We start from the raw sequence: 24,928 nt of genomic DNA, 5'->3' as shown, positions 1-24,928 counted from the left end.
CCGTCCTGTATAATGTCCCAGCAGTCACCTCTCCGCTCATCACCCAGAATCCTCCAGTGTCGTCCTGTATAATGTCCCAGCAGTCACCTCTCCGCTCATCACCCAGAATCCTCCAGTGCTCTCCTGTATAATGTCCCAGCAGTCACCTCTCCGCTCATCACCCAGAATCCTCCAGTGCCGTCCTGTATAATGTCCCAGCAGTCTCCTCTCCGCTCATCACCCAGAATCCTCCAGTCCCGTATAATGTCCCAGCAGTCACCTCTCCTCTCATCACCCAGAATCCTCCAGTGTCGTCCTGTATAATGTCCCAGCAGTCTCCTCTCCGCTCATCACCCAGAATCCTCCAGTCCCGTATAATGTCCCAGCAGTCTCCTCTCCGCTCATCACCCAGAATCCTCCAGTCCTGTATAATGTCCCAGCAGTCACCTCTCCGCTCAGCAGCTCGATCATCTTGTTGCTGAGCTCCAGGATCTTCTTGTTCCTCTCATGTATCGGGGAGTGCGGGGGAGGCTCTGTGATGGGGCCCGGGCTCCGCCCTCCTGACTCCTGGAGATGGATGATGGGAGTCACACAGCCCCCCGGTGTATTCCTCACTATTGTGTAATCCTGTGTATGGAGAGAGACACTTAGGGAGAAGAATTCCTTCCCGACTCCAGATCTGACAATCAGTAGAAATCCCGGGATCAATAACCGTCTCCAGTAATCTGGGGCCATAACCGGGAATATTATTACACTCCGGACAGACATCCCGGCCCCTCTACAGCTCTTATAGGGAATCCCCATGACAACTCCTCCGGGCAGAGAGCTCCACAGAATCCCTGCTCTTATAGTAAAGAATCCTTCTCTCCTATTCTGGATTTCCTCCTCCCGGTGTCGGACTCGTCACATCACACAATAAAGCTGATAGAAATGTAGAGGAGTTACCTCTCCGCTCAGCAGGGAGATGATCTCCAGGGCGCAGTGGAATAATCTCCTGGTGGTCTCATTCCTGTCCTCGTCCATCCTCGGGGGTCATTCAGGAGGAGGAGGGATGAGCACTGGATCAGCTGGAGGGATCTCGTCCTGCCGGCGTCTTCATGATGAAGGAGAAGATGGAAATCACAGGGGACGAGAGAACGACAATCACTAAATTCAGCCCAAATAACATTTATCAGGAAGAATCTGGAGGAAAAGCCACAAAACTCCACCACGGCCTCCTCTGACGATCTGACCGTTCATTATCAGCCTCGCAGGTGGAGGACGGTCACCGTGGTAACTAGACTGCCAGCGGGGGCCGGTCACCGTGCTAACTACACCTGCAGCGGGGGACAGTCACCGTGGTAACTACACCGCCAGAGGAGGACGGTCAGCGTGGTAACTACATCTCCAGTGAGTGACAGTCACCGTGGTAACTACACCGCCAGAGGAGGACGGTCACCGTGGTAACGACACCGCCAGAGGAGGACGGTCACCGTGGTAACGACATCTCCAGCGGGGGACGGTCACCGTGGTAACGACATCTCCAGCGGGGGACGGTCACCGTGGTAACGACATCTCCAGCGGGGGACGGTTACCGTGGTAACTACATCTCCAGCGGGGGACGGTCACCGTGGTAACTACCAGGGCTGTGGAGTCGGTAAGTTAAACCTGCGACTCCGACTCCCACATACATTGCTTATATTTAAGTGAGAAATGTATTGTAGTACAATGTGAACATCAGAGATTTAATCATTTCTATGATCCAATAATCAAGATATTTAGGTAGAACATAATATCTATTTATTGGAATACAACTTTAGAACATAAAAAACTGTAATAAATTGTAAATATGTAATACACTGTGTACATGTGTACAGTACAGACCAAAGTTTGGCCACACCTTCTCATTCAAAGAGTTTTCTTTATTTTCATGACTATGAAAATTGTAGATTCACTCTGAAGGCATCAAAACTATGAATTAACACATGTGGAATTATATCATTAAAGTGTGAAACAACTGAAAATATGTCTTATGTTCTAGGTTCTTCAGAGTAGCCACCTTTTGCTTTGATTACTGCTTTGCACACTCTTGGCATTCTCTTCATGAGCTTCAAGAGGTAGTCACCGGAAATGGTCTTCCAACAGTCTTGAAGGAGTTCCCAGAGATGCTTAGCACTTGTTGGCCCTTTTGCCTTCACTCTGCGGTCCAGCTCACCCCAAACCATCTCGATTGGGTTCAGGTCTGGTGACTGTGGAGGCCAGGTCATCTGGAGTAGCACCCCATCACTCTCCTTCTTGGTCAGATAGCCCTTACACAGCCTGGAGGTGTGTTTGGGGCCATTGTCCTGTTGAAAAATAAATGATGGTCCAACTAAACGCAAACCAGATGGAATAGCATGCCGCTGCAAGATGCTGTGGTAGCCATGCTGGTTCAGTATGCCTACAATTTTGAATAAATCCCCAACACTGTCACCAGCAAAGCCCCCCCACACCTCCTCCTCCATGCTTCACGGTGGGAACCAGGCATGTAGAGTCCATCCGTTCACCTTTTCTGCATCGCACAAAGACACGGTGGTTGGAACCAAAGATCTCAAATGTGGACTCATCAGACCAAAGCACAGATTTCCACTGGTCTAATGTCCATTCCTTGTGTTCTTTAGCCCAAATAAGTCTCTTCTGCTTGTTGCCTGTCCTTAGCAGTGGTTTCCTAGCAGCTATTTTACCATGAAGGCCTGCTGCACAAAGTCTCCTCTTCACAGTTGTTGTAGAGATGTGTCTGCTGCTAGAACTCTGTGTGGCATTGACCTGGTCTCTAATCTGAGCTGCTGTTAACCTGCGATTTCTGAGGCTGGTGACTCGGATGAACTTATCCTCCGCAGCAGAGGTGACTCTTGGTCTTCCTTTCCTGGGGCGGTCCTCATGTGAGCCAGTTTCTTTGTAGCGCTTGATGGTTTTTGCCAATGCACTTGGGGACACTTTCAAAGTTTTCCCAATTTTTCGGACTGACCGACCTTCATTTCTTAAAGTAATGATGGCCACTCGTTTTTCTTTACTCAGCTGCTTTTTTCTTGCCATAATACAAATTCTAACAGTCTATTCAATTATATAATTCCACATGTGTTAATTCATAGTTTTGATGCCTTCAGAGTGAATCTACAATTTTCATAGTCATGAAAATAAAGAAACCGCTTTCATTGAGAAGGTGTGTCCAAACTTTTCGTCTGTACTGTGTAATTATATATATATATATATATATATATATATATACACACACACACACACACACACACACACACACTGTGACTTATCTCGGCTAAGATAAAGCCTCGATCCTCAGGCTACATTCACACTATGGGCGTAGCCAGGATCAAACCTGGGGGGGGGCAGAATCTCATACTGTTCCGCAGAACCTCATACTGCACACCTCAGCTGCTGCAGAATCTCATACTTCACACCCCTACACTTGAAAATAAAGCCTGCACCTTAAGAAGATGTGGTGATGAATGCAGTCTATTTATTCCAACTATCAGTTGATGTTACTGAAGACGAGCAATGCCTGTCCTGGGCGTCCTTTTGGGCAGCTATGAGGTGTCCCTGACTGGTGCTAAAAAAAAGGAGTGTTAGTCTGTGTGCTACCCGGCTTTCATTCTTTTTGGTACAGATATGATATGGAGACAGATATGGATAAATGGATATATAGATAGAGCAGATTTCTAATCTGCTTTTGTTATTGAAAACATTATCTATGAGCTCAAAAACCTTTCAGGTGATGCGGTTTTTTAAAAAGCTGATCGGCTTTTGCAACTGAAAAACGTATCCTCAAAAAACGCGGCAAAAACGCTGTGTGTGAATGTTGCCTTAGATCAGGAATAGAACAGTCATTTATAGGACATTTCATAACTTTCCCAAATTTCTATGAAAAAATATTCAGCACATCCTGCATTGAACTACTGTACCCAATTTATTATATATTTTAGGAGTCGGAGTCGGTCCATTTTATACCGACTCCAACTCCACAGCCCTGGTAACTGCACCTCCAGCGGGGGACGGTCACCGTGGTAACTACACCTCCAGCGGGGGACGGTCACCGTGGTAACTACACCTCCAGCGGGGGACGGTCACCGTGGTAACTACACCTCCAGCTGGGGACGGTCACCGTGGTAACTACACCTCCAGCGGGGGACGGTCACCGTGGTAACTACACCTCCAGCGGGGGACGGTCACCGTGGTAACTCCACCTCCAGCGGGGGACGGTCACCGTGGTAACTCCACCTCCAGTGGGGGACGGTCACCGTGGTAACTCCACCTCCAGCGGGGGACGGTCACCGTGGTAACTACACCTCCAGCGGGGGCCGTGAGGTGAGGAGGAGACGCTGCACATCCCCCATACAATGCTGCCCGTCCCCAACACTGAGGAGCCGCAGTCACATGGAGCAGGAGCCTCCACAGGAACAGCTCTGATCTCCCCCACACTCTCCTCTCACAGAGTCACCACAAACCCTCCTGTCATCTCACCGGAATGGCGGGAACCGGAAATCTGCTGCTGGCTGACCCCAGAGAACACAAGCTGCGCACACCCGGGACGGAGCGGCTGCACTGAGCGCGGGAGGACCTGTGGTGACGTCACCGTCATGTGACCAGGGGAGGGGCTCAGGAGGGAAGAGGTTAATGACCTGTGGTGACGTCACCGTCATGTGATTAGGGAGCTGAGCTCAGGAGAGAAGAGGTGAAGGACCTGTGGTGACGTCACGGTCATGTGACCAGAGGGCGGGGCTCAGGAGGGAGGAGGTGAAGGACCTGTGGTGACGTCACTGACATGTGTCAGGGGGCGGGGCTCAGGAGAAAAGAGGTGAAGGACCTGTGGTGACGTCACCGTCATGTGACCAGAGGGCGGGGCTCAGGAGAGAAGTGGCGAAGGACCTGTGGTGACGTCACCGTCATGTGAACAGGGGGCGGGGCTCAGGAGAAAAGAGGTGAAGAACCTGTGGTGACGTCACTGTCATGTGACCAGAAGGTGCGGCGCCTCTTCCTCCATAGAGCAGAGGTTGTGCGCAGCTCGTGTTCTCTGGGGTCAGCCAGCAGCAGATTTCCGGTTCCCGCCATTCCGGTGAGATGACAGGAGGGTTTGTGGTGAATCTGTGAGAGGAGAGTGTGGGGGGAGATCAGAGCTGTTCCTGTGGAGGCTCCTGCTCCATGTGACTGCGGCTCCTCAGTGTTGGGGACGGGCAGCATTGTATGGGGGATGTGCAGCGTCTCCTCCTCACCTCACGGCCCCCGCTGGAGGTGTAGTTACCACGGTGACCGTCCCCCGCTGGAGGTAGAGTTACCACGGTGACCGTCCCCCGCTGGAGGTGGAGTTACCACGGTGACCGTCCCCCGCTGGAGGTGGAGTTACCACGGTGACCGTCCCCCCGCTGGAGGTGGAGTTACCACGGTGACCGTCCCCCCGCTGGAGGTGGAGTTACCACGGTGACCGTCCCCCCGCTGGAGGTGGAGTTACCACGGTGACCGTCCCCCCGCTGGAGGTGGAGTTACCACGGTGACCGTCCCCCCGCTGGAGGTGGAGTTACCACGGTGACCGTCCCCCGCTGGAGGTGGAGTTACCACGGTGACCGTCCCCCGCTGGAGGTGGAGTTACCACGGTGACCGTCCCCCCGCTGGAGGTGGAGTTGCCACGGTGACCGTCCCCCCGCTGGAGGTGGAGTTGCCACGGTGACCGTCCCCCCGCTGGAGGTGGAGTTGCCACGGTGACCGTCCCCCCGCTGGAGGTGGAGTTGCCACGGTGACCGTCCCCCCGCTGGAGGTGGAGTTGCCACGGTGACCGTCCCCCCGCTGGAGGTGGAGTTGCCACGGTGACCGTCCCCCCGCTGGAGGTGGAGTTGCCACGGTGACCGTCCCCCCGCTGGAGGTGGAGTTGCCACGGTGACCGTCCCCCCGCTGGAGGTGGAGTTGCCACGGTGACCGTCCCCCCGCTGGAGGTGGAGTTGCCACGGTGACCGTCCCCCCGCTGGAGGTGGAGTTGCCACGGTGACCGTCCCCCCGCTGGAGGTGGAGTTGCCACGGTGACCGTCCCCCCGCTGGAGGTGGAGTTGCCACGGTGACCGTCCCCCCGCTGGAGGTGGAGTTGCCACGGTGACCGTCCCCCCGCTGGAGGTGGAGTTGCCACGGTGACCGTCCCCCCGCTGGAGGTGGAGTTGCCACGGTGACCGTCCCCCCGCTGGAGGTGGAGTTGCCACGGTGACCGTCCCCCCGCTGGAGGTGGAGTTGCCACGGTGACCGTCCCCCCGCTGGAGGTGGAGTTGCCACGGTGACCGTCCCCCCGCTGGAGGTGGAGTTGCCACGGTGACCGTCCCCCCGCTGGAGGTGGAGTTGCCACGGTGACCGTCCCCCCGCTGGAGGTGGAGTTGCCACGGTGACCGTCCCCCCGCTGGAGGTGGAGTTGCCACGGTGACCGTCCCCCCGCTGGAGGTGGAGTTGCCACGGTGACCGTCCCCCCGCTGGAGGTGGAGTTGCCACGGTGACCGTCCCCCCGCTGGCGGTGGAGTTGCCACGGTGACCGTCCCCCCGCTGGCGGTGGAGTTGCCACGGTGACCGTCCCCCCGCTGGCGGTGGAGTTGCCACGGTGACCGTCCCCCCGCTGGCGGTGGAGTTGCCACGGTGACCGTCCCCCCGCTGGCGGTGGAGTTGCCACGGTGACCGTCCCCCCGCTGGCGGTGGAGTTGCCACGGTGACCGTCCCCCACCTACGAGGCTGATGGTGAGCGGTCAGATCGGCGGAGGAGGCCGCAGTGGAGTTTTGTGGCTTTTCCTCCAGATTCTTCCTGATAAATGTTGATATTTGGGCAGAATTTAGTGATTGTCGTTCTCTCGTCCCCTGTGATTTCCATCTTCTCCTTCATCATGAAGACGCCGGCAGGACGAGATCCCTCCAGCTGATCCAGTGCTCATCCCTCCTCCTCCTGAATGACCCCCGAGGATGGACGAGGACAGGAATGAGACCACCAGGAGATTATTCCACTGCGCCCTGGAGATCATCTCCCTGCTGAGCGGAGAGGTAACTCCTCTACATTTCTATCAGCTTTATTGTGTGATGTGACGAGTCCGACACCGGGAGGAGGAAATCCAGAATAGGAGAGAAGGATTCTTTACTATAAGAGCAGGGATTCTGTGGAGCTCTCTGCCCGGAGGAGTTGTCATGAGGATTCCCTATAAGAGCTGTAGAGGGGCCGGGATGTCTGTCCGGAGTGTAATAATGTTCCCGGTTATGGCCCCAGATTACTGGAGACGGTTATTGATCCCGGGATTTCTACTGATTGTCAGATCTGGAGTCAGGAAGGAATTCTTCTCCCTAAGTGTCTCTCTCCATACACAGGATTACACCATAGTGAGGAAGACACCGGGGGGCTGTGTGACTCCCATCATCCATCTCCAGGAGTCAGGTGGGCGGAGCCCGGGCCCCATCACAGAGCCTCCCCCGCACTCCCCGATACATGAGAGGAACAAGAAGATCATGGAGCTCAGCAACAAGATGATCGAGCTGCTGAGCGGAGAGGTGACTGCTGGGACATTATACAGGACTGGAGGATTCTGGGTGATGAGCGGAGAGGTGACTGCTGGGACATTATACAGGACTGGAGGATTCTGGGTGATGAGAGGAGAGGTGACTGCTGGGACATTATACAGGACGGCACTGGAGGATTCTGGGTGATGAGAGGAGAGGTGACTGCTGGGACATTATACAGGACGGCACTGGAGGATTCTGGGTGATGAGCGGAGAGGTGACTGCTGGGACATTATACAAGACTGGAGGATTCTGGGTGATGAGCGGAGAGGTGACTGCTGGGACATTATACAGGAGAGCACTGGAGGATTCTGGGTGATCAGAGGAGAGGTGACTGCTGGGACATTATACAGGACGGCATTGGAGGATTCTGGGTGATGAGCGGAGAGGGGACTGCTGGGACATTATACAGGACGGCACTGGAGGATTCTGGGTGATGAGCGGAGAGGGGACTGCTGGGACATTATACAGGACGGCACTGGAGGATTCTGGGTGATGAGCGGAGAGGGGACTGCTGGGACATTATACAGGACGGCACTGGAGGATTCTGGGTGATGAGCGGAGAGGTGACTGCTGGGACATTATACTGGACGGCACTGGAGGATTCTGGGTGATGAGCGGAGAGGTGACTGCTGGGACATTATACTGGACGGCACTGGAGGATTCTGGGTGATGAGCGGAGAGGTGACTGCTGGGACATTATACAGGATGACACTGGAGGATTCTGGGTGATGAGCGGAGAGGTGACTGCTGGGACATTATACAGGACGGCACTGGAGGATTCTGGGTGATGAGCGGAGAGGTGACTGCTGGGACATTATACAGGAGGGCACTGGAGGATTCTGGGTGATGAGCGGAGAGGTGACTGCTGGGACATTATACAGGACGGCACTGGAGGATTCTGGGTGATGAGAGGAGAGGAGACTGCTGGGACATTATACAGGACGGCACTGGAGGATTCTGGGTGATGAGAGGAGAGGTGACTGCTGGGACATTATACAGGACGGCATTGGAGGATTCTGGGTGATGAGCGGAGAGGTGACTGCTGGGACATTATACAGGAGGGCACTGGAGGATTCTGGGTGATTAGCGGAGAGGAGACTGCTGGGACATTATACAGGATGTCACTGGAGGATTCTGGGTGATGAGAGGAGAGGTGACTGCTGGGACATTATACAGGACGGCACTGGAGTATTCTGGGTGATGAGGGGAGAGGTGACTGCTGGGACATTATACAGGATGGCACTGGAGGATTCTGGGTGATGAGAGGAGAGGTGACTGCTGGGACATTATACAGGATGGCACTGGAGGATTCTGGGTGATGAGAGGAGAGGTGACTGCTGGGACATTATACAGGATGGCACTGGAGGATTCTGGGTGATGAGCGGAGAGGTGACTGCTGGGACATTATACAGGACGGCACTGGAGGATTCTGGGTGATGAGCGGAGAGGTGACTGCTGGGACATTATACAGGACGGCACTGGAGGATTCTGGGTGATGAGAGGAGAGGTGACTGCTGGGACATTATACAGGACGGCACTGGAGGATTCTGGGTGATGAGCGGAGAGGTGACTACTGGGACATTATACAGGATGGCACTGGAGGATTCTGGGTGATGAGCGGAGAGGAGACTGCTGGGACATTATACAGGACGGCACAGGAGGATTCTGGGTGATGAGGGGAGAGGTGACTGCTGGGACATTATACAGGACGGCACTGGAGGATTCTGGGTGATGAGCGGAGAGGTGACTGCTGGGACATTATACAGGACGGCACTGGAGGATTCTGGGTGATGAGGGGAGAGGTGACTGCTGGGACATTATACAGGAGGGCACTGGAGGATTCTGGGTGTTGAGCGGAGAGGTGACTGCTGGGACATTATACAGGAGGGCACTGGAGGATTCTGGGTGATGAGGGGAGAGGTGACTGCTGGGACATTATACAGGAGGGCACTGGAGGATTCTGGGTGATGAGGGGAGAGGTGACTGCTGGGACATTATACAGGACGGCACTGGAGGATTCTGGGTGATGAGCGGAGAGGTGACTGCTGGGACATTATACAGGACGGCACTGGAGGATTCTGGGTGATGAGGGGAGAGGTGACTGCTGGGACATTATACAGGAGGGCACTGGAGGATTCTGGGTGTTGAGCGGAGAGGTGACTGCTGGGACATTATACAGGACGGCACTGGAGGATTCTGGGTGATGAGAGGAGAGGTGACTGCTGGGACATTATACAGGACGGCACTGGAGGATTCTGGGTGATGAGGGGAGAGGTGACTGCTGGGACATTATACAGGAGGGCACTGGAGGATTCTGGGTGTTGAGCGGAGAGGTGACTGCTGGGACATTATACAGGATGGCACTGGAGGATTCTGGGTGATGAGCGGAGAGGTGACTGCTGGGACATTATACAGGAGGGCACTGGAGGATTCTGGGTGATGAGCGGAGAGGTGACTGCTGGGACATTATACAGGACGGCACTGGAGGATTCTGGGTGATGAGCGGAGAGGTGACTGCTGGGACATTATACAGGACGGCACTGGAGGATTCTGGGTGATGAGCGGAGAGGTGACTGCTGGGACATTATACAGGACGGCACTGGAGGATTCTGGGTGATGACCGGAGAGGAGACTGCTGGGACATTATACAGGACGGCTCTGGAGGATTCTGGGTGATGAGAGGAGAGGTGACTGCTGGGACATTATACAGGACGGCACTGGAGGATTCTGGGTGATGAGGGGAGAGGTGACTGCTGGGACATTATACAGGACGGCACTGGAGGATTCTGGGTGATGAGCGGAGAGGTGACTGCTGGGACATTATACAGGACAGCACTGGAGGATTCTGGGTGATGAGCGGAGAGGTGACTGCTGGGATATTATACAGGACGGCACTGGAGGATTCTGGGTGATGAGCGGAGAGGTGACTGCTGGGATATTATACAGGACGGCACTGGAGGATTCTGGGTGATGACCGGAGAGGAGACTGCTGGGACATTATACAGGACGGCACTGGAGGATTCTGGGTGATGAGCGGAGAGGTGACTGCTGGGACATTATACAGGATGTCACTGGAGGATTCTGGGTGATGAGAGGAGAGGTGACTGCTGGGACATTATACAGGACGGCACTGGAGGATTCTGGGTGATGAGCGGAGAGGTGACTGCTGGGACATTATACAGGACGGCACTGGAGGATTCTGGGTGATGAGCGGAGAGGTGACTGCTGGGACATTATACAGGACGGCACTGGAGGATTCGGGGTGATGAGCGGAGAGGTGACTGCTGGGACATTATACAGGAGGGCACTGGAGGATTCTGGGTGATGAGAGGAGAGGTGACTGCTGGGACATTATACAGGACGGCACTGAAGGATTCTGGGTGATGAGCGGAGAGGAGACTGCTGGGACATTATACAGGACGGCACTGGAGGATTCTGGGTGATGAGAGGAGAGGTGACTGCTGGGACATTATACAGGACGGCACTGGAGGATTCTGGGTGATGAGCGGAGAGGTGACTGCTGGGACATTATACAGGACGGCACTGGAGGATTCTGGGTGATGAGGGGAGAGGTGACTGCTGAGACATTATACAGGAGGGCACTGGAGGATTCTGGGTGATGAGGGGAGAGGTGACTGCTGGGACATTATACAGGACGGCACTGGAGGATTCTGGGTGATGAGCGGAGAGGTGACTGCTGGGACATTATACAGGACGGCACTGGAGGATTCTGGGTGATGATCGGAGTGGTGACTGCTGGGACATTATACAGGACGGCACTGGAGGATTCTGGGTGATGAGAGGAGAGGTGACTGCTGGGACATTATACAGGACGGCACTGGAGGATTCTGGGTGATGAGCGGAGAGGTGACTGCTGGGACATTATACAGGACGGCAGTGGAGGATTTTGGGTGATGATCGGAGTGGTGACTGCTGGGACCTTATACAGGACGGCACTGGAGGATTCTGGGTGATGAGAGGAGAGGTGACTGCTGGGACATTATACAGGACGGCACTGGAGGATTCTGGGTGATGAGCGGAGAGGTGACTGCTGGGACATTATACAGGACGGCACTGGAGGATTTTGGGTGATGATCGGAGTGGTGACTGCTGGGACCTTATACAGGACGGCACTGGAAGATTCTGGGTGATGAGCGGAGAGGTGACTGCTAGGACATTATACAGGACGGCACTGGAGGATTCTGGGTGATGAGAGGAGAGGTGACTGCTGGGACATTATACAGGACGGCACTGGAGAATTCGGGGTGATGAGCGGAGAGGTGACTGCTGGGACATTATACAGGACGGCACTGGAGGATTCTGGGTGATGATCGGAGTGGTGACTGCTGGGACATTATACAGGACGGCACTGGATGATTCTGGGTGATGATTGGAGAGGTGACTGCTGGGACATTATACAGGACGGCACTGGATGATTCTGGGTGATGAGCGGAGAGGTGACTGCTGGGACATTATACAGGACGGCACTGGAGGATTCTGGGTGATGATCGGAGAGGTGACTGCTGGGACATTATACAGGACGGCACTGGAGGATTCTGGGTGATGAGCGGAGAGGTGACTGCTGGGACATTATACAGGACGGCACTGGAGGATTCTGGGTGATGAGTGGAGAGGTGACTGCTGGGACATTATACAGGACGGCACTGGAGGATTCTGGGTGATGAGCGGAGAGGTGACTGCTGGGACATTATACAGGACGGCACTGGAGGATTCTGGGTGATGAGAGGAGAGGTGACTGCTGGGACATTATACAGGACGGCACTGGAGAATTCGGGGTGATGAGCGGAGAGGTGACTGCTGGGACATTATACAGGACGGCACTGGAGGATTCTGGGTGATGAGCGGAGAGGTGACTGCTGGGACATTATACAGGACGGCACTGGAGGATTCTGGGTGATGAGTGGAGAGGTGACTGCTGGGACATTATACAGGACGGCACTGGAGGATTCTGGGTGATGATCGGAGAGGTGACTGCTGGGACATTATACAGGACGGCACTGGATGATTCTGGGTGATGAGCGGAGAGGTGACTGCTGGGACATTATACAGGACGGCACTGGAGGATTCTGGGTGATGAGTGGAGAGGTGACTGCTGGGACATTATACAGGACGGCACTGGAGGATTCTGGGTGATGAGCGGAGAGGTGACTGCTGGGACATTATACAGGACGGCACTGGAGGATTCTGGGTGATGAGAGGAGAGGTGACTGCTGGGACATTATACAGGACGGCACTGGAGAATTCGGGGTGATGAGCGGAGAGGTGACTGCTGGGACATTATACAGGACGGCACTGGAGGATTCTGGGTGATGATCGGAGTGGTGACTGCTGGGACATTATACAGGACGGCACTGGATGATTCTGGGTGATGAGCGGAGAGGTGACTGCTGGGACATTATACAGGACGGCACTGGAGGATTCTGGGTGATGAGTGGAGAGGTGACTGCTGGGACATTATACAGGACGGCACTGGAGGATTCTGGGTGATGATCGGAGAGGTGACTGCTGGGACATTATACAGGACGGCACTGGAGGATTCTGGGTGATGAGCGGAGAGGTGACTGCTGGGACATTATACAGGACGGCACTGGAGGATTCTGGGTGATGAGCGGAGAGGTGACTGCTGGGACATTATACAGGATGGCACTGGAGGATTCTGGGTGATGAGCGGAGAGGTGACTGCTGGGATATTATACAGGACGGCACTGGAGGATTCTGGGTGATGAGCGGAGAGGTGACTGCTGGGACATTATACAGGACGGCACTGGAGGATTCTGGGTGATGAGCGGAGAGGTGACTGCTGGGATATTATACAGGACGGCACTGGAGGATTCTGGGTGATGAGCGGAGAGGTGACTGCTGGGACATTATACAGGACGACACTGGAGGATTCTGGGTGATGAGCGGAGAGGTGACTGCTGGGACATTATACAGGAGGGCACTGGAGGATTCTGGGTGATGAGAGGAGAGGTGACTGCTGGGACATTATACAGGACGGCACTGGAGGATTCTGGGTGATGAGCGGAGAGGTGACTGCTGGGACATTATACAGCACTGGAGGATTCTGGGTGATGACGGTGTCGTTGTTGTCAGGTTCCTATAAGGTGTCAGGACGTCGCTGTCTATCTCTCCATGGAGGAGTGGGAGTATCTAGAAGGACACCAGGATCGGTACCAGGCCGTGATGATGGAGGAGCGCCGGCCTCTTACACCACGAGGTGAGAGGACCCTTCTGACATCAGTTTGTCTCGTCAGCGTTGGTCGGTTGCTATTAGTGATGTGTCCTCAGATATTTCCGTTTTCTCTCTGGGATGAATCTCTTCTATGACTCCTGATCGGACCTCACATTCGGGTTGTGCTGATGTTTCTCTGCTGCTGATAGAGATTTTATCTTAGATTTCTCTTTAGTTATTGGTTATATAGATTCCAGTGTTACAATCAGGGCAGTGACCGCGGTGATAGAAGACGATCACCGTGAGAGTAATAATCTGAGTACAGTGGGGTCGTCTCTTAGGATCCGGCACAGATTAGATCTTTAACATCGGACTTACACTGAGGGCAGAATATTAATTCCCTGATTAGTCTCATAGTCAGTCATCTAACAGCAGCGTGTAAGGAACATCAGGAGAAGAAGAAGAAAGAAAGTGAGAAGAGAGAGGGGGGGTGAGAGGAAGGAGCGGGGGAGGGGGATGGATCTGGAGATCACTTCTCTCCGATTAGAGCCAGGTGATCTGCAGAGGATCGATATTCCAGGTTGTGTAGACGCGTTCTCAGGAATTATTGATCCTAGAGGCGAGCTCCTCCTTCAGCCTCACTTCCTTCATCCTGGCAGAGCAGACAGAGTAGTCGGGGGTGGTGTCTTCTTCCCATAGTAGAGGATGCCCGCTCCGGCAGTCGTGATTGACTTTCTGTATATTTTCAGTGCTCTGTCCCTGTGATGGAGAAGGACGAGAGCCGGGTTCAGGTCGGAAATGAGGTCTGTGATTTTACCTATCACTTGTAGTTTTTCTCAGAAAGCTGAGAGTAGCCATAAAATGTGCATCATGTCACTGTCCTCCTCCCCACATCTCCAACACATGGGGCTTAGTTCAGGGAAGATCACATGTGATCACGTATGGACCCTATATCACCGAGATCATCTATATCCGGCTTCATGGAAGTGGCAGCAGATGGAGGACTTGTGCGTTAGAGTAAAATGTGCTGTGTAAGACCCAGATCATTCTCCTATTGGGTCTGAGAACAGATGTTATTTAGTTCGGGGGCTCGATCATTAGAGAGTATGACAAGGACAACGTAACCCTGAAGGGTCCTGTGTCTGAGCTTATCCCAAAGCCGTCTTGTTACTGTAAAACTGTCTGCAAGGTGTAGAAAGTGGGAAATCTGTCCGACTCTCCAGATTCCTAGTGAGGAGGGAGTAGAGAAGCCGAGGAAGTGTTTCCTCGAGGGCCAAGTATGTCTGGCTCCAAAGTGGCATACTCTAAGGCCGGCGTCACAATAAACGTATGAAAAATCAGTCCGAGTCTTCTGTTAGGGCTGGCGGAACACACCAAATAATAAAAGATGGTAATAAGGTGTGTTCGCAGCCCGGGGTCCACCGTGCAGAGATGGTAAACTGCTGCCCCGTAAGGGCGGACGCTATATGGCGGTATAAAAGAACACACGCGGGTTAACGTCACCCGGTGTGTACAGGGGCGGACTCTGTTACTTCACAGAGCCGCACTACCGCGGAACATAAATGCCAGAGCCTGTTTAAGCTCACAGAGCTCTGTAAAGGTAGCGCTCAGTAAGTGGTCACAGAACTCAGCCCCAAGGACCCAGGGTCAGAGTACCCCTAGACCTACTAAGCGTGCGGCATCGCACCTGCTGACGCCACTAACAGATGCTGGCTACTGTGGTGTGCCGAGCATGTCCACCGTGGCGTAAGAGACATGCATACGTGCATTCACCACTCACTCCACATAGTCTATAATATTTTTCTATATTAGCGCATGGCCATGCGTACCTTTTACAGTTGCAGCCTTCCTGGACCTTCCTGGTGGTCCAATCGGAGCCGCAATAGGACCTGAGCATGTGACCTCCGGCCTCCAATGAGAGTTTGTCCCACGGGCATGCTCAGTAGGAGAAAAGCAGGACTTAGTCCCAGGAGCGTCTGCTCGCCGCTGACTCAAGCATGGTACTATAGCTGAGCCTGGAGGAGCAACCAGATGCCTAGCATTAGCCTGGGCAAGACGCTGTGACCGACGTCTCTGCGGCCGCAGAAGAATAGAAGACCGCAGAGGACATGGCTTGAGATTCCCCCTGTGCAGTTGGGGAAACTCGACGCCTAACATCTCCCTGCCGAGATTTGCAGGCGTGTCATGTGAGTGTCATGTGAGTACAATGCGATTTTTCAGAACTACCATACGATTTACATCCGATTGCAATGTGGTTATATCATGAGCTTTTACATACAGCAATTCTATGTCATTTACACATTGTTTTCAAAGGAAATATTCGTCAAAACTCACACACATATATAAATGATAGAATAAAAGCCGGCAATTCATGTGCCGCGTACAGTATAATCACTGCAGAAGCCGACAGCATAGACTAGATGGGTTACAAACAGTAAATACAAATAGAATAGGTAGAAATACAGATGTCAGTGATGAATACAATTAGTACAGTGTCTGTGCAGCTTACTGTACATGTATTTAATAAAAGATTATTTTTCGGAAAAAAATGGCTTCGACTCCCAAGCTATTTTTGTAACCAGCAGAGGGAAAGCCGACAGCTGGGAGCCCATGTTTATATACTGGGAAAGGGGTAATACCCATGGAGTTTCCCAGGATATTAATATCAGGTCACAGCTGTATAATTGGATGGGAGGAGACACTGAATGGGAGGAGACACAGATTAGAAAAAACTTTGACAGAGTGATCAATGAGTTGAACAGGCGGCCACGAGAAGTGGTGAGTTCTCCTTCAATGGAAGTCTTCAAACAGAGGCTGGAAAGACATCTGTCTGGGATGATTTCGAATCCTGCTTTGAGCAGGGGATTGGACCAGATGGCCCAGGAGGTCCCTTCCAACTCTACAATTCCATGTTAATTAGCTTTTACTATCTATTAAAATGGGGGACCCTCAAAAAATGACATGGGGTCCCCCTATAATTAATAACCAGCAAAGGCTGATGAGGATCGGCTGTCCACGCAATGCCGACTTCAGGGAATGGAATGCTTCCCCAGCTTGAGGATTCCATCGGACCATCACAGACTTCTTACCTTTAAATAGGTCCGTTAGAGGTGCTGATTTCCCAGCAAAATTGGGTATAAATCGACGGCAGTACCCAATGATGCCAAGGAATGCCCTCACCTGTTTGGTACTTAAGGGCTTGGGACAGCTTTGACTGGCCTTAATCTTGTTTACTTGGGGCTTGATAACCCCTCGGCCGATCACGTAACTGAGCCTCCGTGCGCCCTATCGTGCATTTCTTTGGGTTTGCTGTTAACCCCGCAATTCTGAGAGACTCCAGTACTGCTTGCATTTGGACAGATGGGCATCCCAGTCGGTACTAAAGATGACTGTCATCCAAATAGGCCGACACTTAATGCCGATGAGAATCTAACACCATGTCCATCAGCCTCTGGAATGTGGCTGGAGTCCCATGTAACCTAAAAGGCAAGACCACATATTGATACAGACCCTCTGGGGTTATAAAAACGGTCTTTTCTTTCACTGACTCTGTTAAGGGGACCTACCAGTAACCTTTTGTGAGATCCAGCATGGTGAAGTACTGGGCCTCCTCCAGTCTCTCAATTAGTTCATCCACCTTGGGCATTGGATAGAGGTCAAATTTTGAAACCTCATTTAACCTGAAGTCATTATAGAAGTGTAATGACCAATCTGCTTTTGGAATTAGGACAATGAGGCTGGCCCGCTCATTTCGGGACTCCTCAGTAACTCCCAAATGGAGCATTTGCTTAACCTCGGCCGCAATGGCTTGCCTTGGACTTCAGCCACTCAAAATATGCTCCTTTACTATGGGCTGCACGGCCGCAATCCGATCCTGCATATTTGCCATGTGCTCGATGAAACTTATGTGGAGTGGGCTCCTGTTCCCTCGTCTCTTTGGCTACATCCAGCAGTCCCCTCGGGTGTCTGCCATACAATAGCTCAAATGGGGAGAACCCTGTGGACGCTTGTGGTACCTCGCGGATCCCGAACATTAGATAGGGCAGTAACATGTCCCAATCACACCCATCCTTGGTGACCACCTTTTTTAGCATGGCTTTGAGGGTCTTATTAAACCCCTCTACCAACCCGTCGGTTTGTGGATGGTACACCGACTTACATAGCTGTATTATCCGGAGCAGCTTGCATAGCTCCCTGGTCACCTTAGACATAAAAGAAGTTCCCTGATCTGTAAGGATCTCCTTGGGCAGCCCAAGGCATCAAAACATGGCGAATAGTTCACGGGCTATTAGTTTATCCGAAGTGTGATGGAGAGGTATCGCATCTGGGTACCGGGTGGCAGTCTGACTACTATGTGCTGGTGGCCCTGGGCGAGTTTTACTATGGGTCCTACCAATCCCCTCAAAAGGTACCTCTATAATGGGCAGAGGCACCAATGGACTCCGGTAGTTTGTGGTGGGTGAGGTTAGTTGGCACCCTAGAAACGTATCGCAGTACCTTTTGGACATCAGCCTAGAGACCAGGCCAAAAAACGCTGCAGTATGCGCTCCAGCGTCTTTTTGTCAGATGTAAAAAAAAAAATATATACATGATATACACGTCAGAGGAGAGAAAAATGATGCCCACTGAGCACCTCCATTACCTCCACCATCCTCGGGCCCTCCTGATTCTTCCCCGGCCATCTGCGTGATCTTCTTTAAAATTTAAAAAAAAAATGTCGGGTGCACAGCAAGATCTGACGGCTGGTACCCAGCAACAGCAGATCATTTTTTTTTTCTATCGGTTCCTTTTGATCACTGTGATATCCTATGATATCAAAATCCAATAATTAGTTAAACAAGTCCCCTTTGTTACCCCCTTAGTCACATAAAAATTATAAGATAAAAAATATATTTTTTGTTGTTCCTTGCAGTTCCGGTAAGGGCTGTGTTTGGGGTTAGGGCTTTAAGGTTGCTGTTAGGGTTTCCGCTGAGGTAGGGTTTTTTTTTTCAAAAGCAAAAAAATTTGACGATATGGTGACTAGTGTTGAGCCAAGTGCTCGCTACTCAAGTTTGCATTGGGTGCTTGGGTATGTGCAGAGCTTTGCGGGTGCTTGAGAGAGATGCATGTTTCACGGCTTCTAGACTCTCCAAAAACAACATGCGGGGATTGCCTGCCATATATGGGTAATCCCCGCATGTTTTTTTGGCTAACTTAGGCTGCTTTTATATTTGCATTCGGTGGCGCAGGGCCGCCGCTAAGCTCCGCCCCCGTCCGCACCTCCTCCGGTCAGCTCCTCCTATGAACGCATGACGCTGCATGCGATCAGCGTACCCTATATTTAGCATTGGGTATGCTGGCCGTGCACTGGTATGACTTTGCCGGCGCTGCGCCGAGCGCACAAAAATGAAACACGGCGCGTTTTTGTGCGCTCGGCGCAGCGCCAAAAGTGCGCAAGCGCCGGCAAAATCATACCAGCGCACGGCCAGTGTACCCAACGCTAAATATAGGGTACGCTGATCGCATGCAGCGTCATGCGATCAAAAGAGGAGCTGACTGGAGGAGGCGGGGCCGGGGCAGAGCTTAGCGGCGGCCCTGTTCTGCGCCTCCGAACGCAAATCTGAAAGTAGCCTAACAGTTGTGAAACATGCGGAGCGGAGACGCTCTGCGCATACCGTAGCACCCGATGTAACGAGCACTTGGCTCAACATTAATGATGACGTATTCAATATGATGACCTAATGTTATCAAATGTGTAGTACCTTTGGGTTCAAAATCCTCATTATAACTCTGAATAAAAACCTTGAGGGGTGTGGTGTACAAAATGGGGTCAGCTTTTTTTTTTTTTTTTTTTTCGGGGCCCTGCAAATAGGACATGGTGCCTGCCGTCTCTTCTGGCCAAATTTGTGTTCCAAAATTCAAATATTGCTCCTTCCGCTCCAAGTCTTGCCGATTGTCCAAACAGAACTTTTTGACTACATGTGGGGTATCACTGCGCTAGTAGGAAAGTGTGTATCAAACTGTTGGCTCCAATTTTCAATGTTACCTCTTGCAAAAGTGAGAAACTTGGGACTAGAAAAATTTCTGTGGGAAAAATTTGATTTTTGTTTCTTTTCCAAGTCTCATCATTATAAGCTTTAGTGAAGCACCTGGGGTTCAAGATGCTCACCACGCATCTAGATAAGTTCCCTGAGTGGTCTAGTTTCCAAAATGGTGTCACTTGTGGGGACGTTTTCACTGTTTAGGCACATCAGGGGCTCTCCAAACACGACATGGTGTACACTAATTATTTCAGCAAATTTTGCATTCGAAAATCACATGACACTTCTTCCCTTCTGAGCCCTGCCGGTCACCCAAACAGTACTTTTCCTCCAAATATGGGGTATCGGCATGCTCGGGAGAGATTGCACAAAACCTTTTTGGGTCCATTTGTCCTGTTCCCCTTATGAAAATAAAAAAAAAATTGGGTCTAAAGTAACATTTTGGAGAAAAAAGTTAAATGTTCATTTTTTTTCCTTCCACATTGCTTCAGTTTGCATGTATGTACAAAAAAGTTGGCCTCTTCACATAAGAAGACATTATGTAAAGCGTGCACTGAGAAGGTCATCAGGGAAGAGCAACTTTCCTTAATTTAAGAAATTAAGGGCCTAATCCACCAGGAGATAAAAACCTCCCTGGCCGCCTTTTCCCAGCTCACACCCTCTCCCGTTGTCCCTCCAGAAGCTAAAGGAAGGAAGCTTAATCTGGAGGAGGAGGGGAATGATGACTCTCAAGATGAAACGTTGATCCCAGACGAACCTTTGGAAGAAGGCGAAATAATCCTGGACCCAGAGATCTCCCAACAGGAGAGATGATATTTCTCCTCGGGGAATATAGAGGAACTCCTCATGGCCGTAAGGAGGGCCATGGAGGTTGAAGAGGAGAAGGCTGCCCAGATGGTACAGGAAGAAATGTTCGGAGGTCTCCGTTCTAGGAAGAAGCAGGTGTTTCCCATTCATAAAAAACATATCCTCGGCCCCACGGATCTGCACAAAGATTGTCAGAAGTCATGGCATACATAAGAGGTCAACACATATGCATAGTTCCATACCTCAATGATTCTACATCTACAGATAATGACTCAGATCTTATCGTCTCTAGGCTGGATAGTGAACCTCAAAAAATCAGATATGGTTCCTGCAACAACAAAGACATTATTGGGAGTCCTACTAGACTCACACAGCCAAATATCCTTCTTGCCCAAGGAAAAACAGATCTTGTTAAAATCAAAGATTCTCGGATCCTTGACATCCTGCATCCAGATGGTAGCATGGGCACAAGCACATACCAGAACGCTTCCGACTCACATTCTGGCAAACTGGGACTGATCTCTGGGAAACTTAGCCAAGAAGATCCTGATGCCACTGTCAGCACCACGTTACAGACCTGTCAAGTTGCAGACACGGGTACTGCGCAAAGCAGAGCGGGTTGGGTAGGCGGTATCACAGGCACAGCAACCAACTCGCCCGGGTCTGTGCACGTCCTGTGTTATGCGGGGCCAGCGGCGTAGCGGTGCACGGCGAAAAGAGCAGCCCAACCGCTGACTAACTGGACCTGCGGCACTTGACCTCAGGAGGCGGGGCCAAACACTGAGACCCTGGTAGTTGGGGAAAGGAGCGCAGGAGGACAGGGTAGGAGGGGACCAAAATGAGGAATGCCGACAAGCACAAAGACAGAAGAGTTATCCGGTGAAAGCGTGGGTCAGAGAACTGGGCAAGCCAATATCAATACCAAAGGGAAAGAAAGGACTATAACCATAGAACAAGCCAGAGTCAATACCGAGAGAGCCACAGACGGTACCAAAACACAGAACTAGAGCAACGTGAGGGACAGGCCGAGTCAAAAACGGGATACACTCTCAGAAACGCAGGCACACAAACGCACAGGGGTCACTTAACTCAGCCGAGGGCAAAAGTATAACTGACAGGGATGCAAGCCTTGAGCAGCCATAAAAAGTCCTGCCCAGTTCAAAGAGAGGCCACACGCATTAACCCCTGAGGTTCTTGCTCAGATCCTTACCATAGAATCATGACGCCCCTGGACACAAGACCTAGCGATCACTATAAAAGTAGACGCCAACGGGAAAGGATGGGGAGCCATGATCTCCCAACACGAATTCCAGGGATGCTGGTCAGATGAGATGGCCAACGGTCCTTAATCTTTAGGAAACTGAAAACAATAGAGGACCGCAGTAGCCCTAGTCCAGGACACCCATGTCAAGATATACTCAGACAACATGACAACAGTTACCCACCTTCGTCATCAAGGAAGTACAAGGCACAAGGAATTGAAGGCAATATCAGCCAGAATATTCTCATGGTCAGAAGAACACCTTCTCTTCCTGTCCGCTCTGCACATAAAGGGTGCAGTAAACATACAGGCCGATTTTCTGAGTAGAGCGGAAATTCATCCAGGGGAATGGAGTCTAGACTCAGAGGTCTTTCAGATACTGACCAGAAGGTGGGGCCATCCAGAGGTAGATCTCTTCGCAAGTGGGTAGAATCAAAAGTGGATCAATATTTTTCACTAAGTCCAGCCGAGCCTTGCGTAGGTGGAGATTTAGACTGGCGTTTGCCTGACCTCCAATACCAATCCTACCAAGAGTTCTACAGAAATTAAGATTGGAAAAGGTCAAGATAATCCTGGTGGCACCATTCTGGCCCAAAAGAAGAAAATTATCCCAAAAAAACAAGGACCCCCCCAAAAATATATAAATATAATAATTTGTACAATAATATAACAAGGTCCACAAAAATGTTGAAATGAGAAAAGCCTTTATTCTTACAAGTGGCAATAAATAGTACAATTATTAATATTAAAAAACAAGTGCCTGTGCTGGAATAATAACAATAAAAATCAATATTATTTATAAAATATTATATAAGTCTGACTTGTTTAGGGGGCGTAAAATACTCAATCAATAATATGCTATTGATCCAGGTATATGGTCCCAGAAAAAAGAGAAAATATAGCGTATTTTTCGCTTTATAAGACGCACCTGATTAGAATACGCACCCCCAAATTTGGTGAAGAAAAAGAGAAAAAATATTTTTTTATGTTAAATGGAGGTTTGTCTTATAATGCCAGTGTCCGTCTTTCAAATCATATACCGTATATGTCCCTCATCCTGGTATCTATATAACCCCCATCCTGGCAAATTGCCCCCTTGTGCTGGCACATAGCCCCCCCATCCCATCCTGGATATGCCCCCCCCGGTCACTATATGCCCCCCTGCTGGCACTCACATGGCCCCCCTCTCTCTATATGCCCTCCTGCTGGCACGCACATGGCCCCCCTCTCTCTATATGCCTCCCTGCTGGTACGCACACGGCCCCCGCGTCCCTATATTCCCCCCTGCTGGCATTCACACGGCCCCCCCTTCCCTATATTCCTCCCTTCTGGCACACATTGTCCATATATTCCCCCCTGCTGGCACATATGGCCCCCCCGTCCCTATATTACCCTATTACCCCATGTTGGCACACATGGCTCCTCGTTCATATATTCGCCCTGCTGTCACACATTGTCCCCCCGTCCCTATATTCCCCCCCTGCTGTCACACATTGTCCCCCCGTCCCTATATTACCCCCTGCTGTCACACATTGTCCCCCCGTCCCTATATTACCCCCTGCTGTCACAGTGTCCCCGTCCCTATATTACCCCCTGCTGTCACACATTGTCCCCCCGTCCCTATATTACCCCCTGCTGTCACACATTGTCCCCCCGTCCCTATATTCCCCCCTGCTGTCACACATTGTCCCCCCGTCCCTATATTACCCCCTGCTGTCACACATTGTCCCCCCCGTCCCTATATTATCCCCTGCTGTCACACATTGTCCCCCCGTCCCTATATTACCCCCTGCTGTCACACATTGTCCCCCCCCGTCCCTATATTACCCCCTGCTGTCACACATTGTCCCCCCGTCCCTATATTACCCCCTGCTGGTACACATAGCCCCTCGTTCATATATTCCCCCCTGCTGGCAAGAATATGATAAAATAATAAACAGTTATCTCGCCTTCTGATGATGGCTCCTGCTCCCAGCTCCCCCCCCGTGGCTTTCCTGTGTCTGTGCTGAGTCTGCTGAGATCCTCCTGCCAGGGCGCGTGCAGCTGCTGCTCATTCAGGCAGCTCATTGTAGCTACAGGACCAATAGGACCTGTGGTCACGTGACTCCCAGTGCACACTGGGAGCCACGTGACCGCAAGTCCTATTGGTCACATCATGGAAGGTCCTGAAGCGATGAGCTGCCTGACTGAGCAGCTGCTGCTGCACGCCCTGCAGGAGGAGGATCTCAGCAGACACAGGGAAGCCAAGGGGGAGCTGGGAGCAAGAACCATGATCGGTTGGTGACTATAGTGACGGGGGAGAGTGCAGGCACATGTAATATGCACCGCTCCCCTGTCCACCAACTCAGCACTGTTTCAGGTGCAGTGAATATTACATGAGCCTAATGAGCGGGAGCACAGGACCTCCAGCTGTCTGCAGCCCGCAGCCAGCCCCCTGACACCATGCCAGAGCTGCCCCCCCACACACTATAGCACAGTAGCACACAGATTCGCATTATAAGATGCACTCCCCCACTTTCCCCCAAAATTTGGGGGAACAAAAACGAGTCTTATAATCCAAAAAATACGGTATATAAAAATATATCTAGAGAAAAATGAATAAACAATTCACCATAAAAAATACATATACAATAATGATAATTTGCACAAAACATGTGAGAAGTTATGTGTAAAAAATGTGAAAAAATAATTAAAAGTAAAAAAAAAATGTTATAAATGCACAAAAAAGATCCCATAAATTAGAAAACATTTATTAAAGTGCCTTGGTGCATAAATCAAATAAACTACACAATAACAAAGTGCCAAGGGTGCAATATTTCACAAGAGATTATTGTAAAAAATGTACTAAAAAAAGTCATTCAAAAAAGCACACTTCAAAGTGCCATAGTGCATGAATGAATGTGACAAATAAATTGCCAATTGATACATAAATATGCTGAACGGATCCAATTAACAAGGAATGGAACCGAAAGTAAATCAATATATACCTGTAGCCTGTCAGATGTCCAGCACAGCGCACTCCCCGACGCGCGTTTCGGAATTCATTTGTCAGGGGGTGTCAGCTGTGTGGGATCAAGCAATACTTATAATGGAGCTGCGTGGTGCCAAAAATGGCATCCGGGACAT

At 51.4% G+C, this 24,928-nt stretch overlaps 2 protein-coding genes across 2 annotated transcripts in view; one reads left to right on the top strand and one right to left on the bottom strand.

The window, feature by feature from the left end:
• LOC141074941 (uncharacterized) overlaps positions 1-4,602 on the bottom strand; it is a 31,243-nt gene extending 26,641 nt beyond the window's left edge. The window contains exons 1-3 of the mRNA XM_073562269.1: positions 4,474-4,602; positions 925-1,072; positions 427-606 (exon numbers count right to left, since the gene is read on the bottom strand). Coding sequence (XP_073418370.1) covers positions 427-606; positions 925-1,002 — 258 coding nt within the window. The 5' untranslated portion in view covers positions 1,003-1,072; positions 4,474-4,602. The remainder of the gene's footprint in view (positions 1-426; positions 607-924; positions 1,073-4,473) is intronic.
• Positions 4,603-4,888: 286 nt separating this feature from the next.
• Positions 4,889-24,928, top strand: part of LOC141074933 (uncharacterized) — a 58,160-nt gene continuing 38,120 nt past the window's right edge. The window contains exons 1-4 of the mRNA XM_073562259.1: positions 4,889-5,065; positions 6,864-7,011; positions 7,330-7,509; positions 13,636-13,759. Coding sequence (XP_073418360.1) covers positions 6,934-7,011; positions 7,330-7,509; positions 13,636-13,759 — 382 coding nt within the window. The 5' untranslated portion in view covers positions 4,889-5,065; positions 6,864-6,933. The remainder of the gene's footprint in view (positions 5,066-6,863; positions 7,012-7,329; positions 7,510-13,635; positions 13,760-24,928) is intronic.

Source organism: Dendrobates tinctorius, unplaced genomic scaffold, assembly GCF_039654945.1.
Source record: "Dendrobates tinctorius isolate UK_male_01 unplaced genomic scaffold, ASM3965494v1 ptg000342l, whole genome shotgun sequence".
Lineage (NCBI taxonomy): Eukaryota > Metazoa > Chordata > Amphibia > Anura > Dendrobatidae > Dendrobates > Dendrobates tinctorius.
This window is presented reverse-complemented; position numbering and strand designations above follow the sequence as displayed.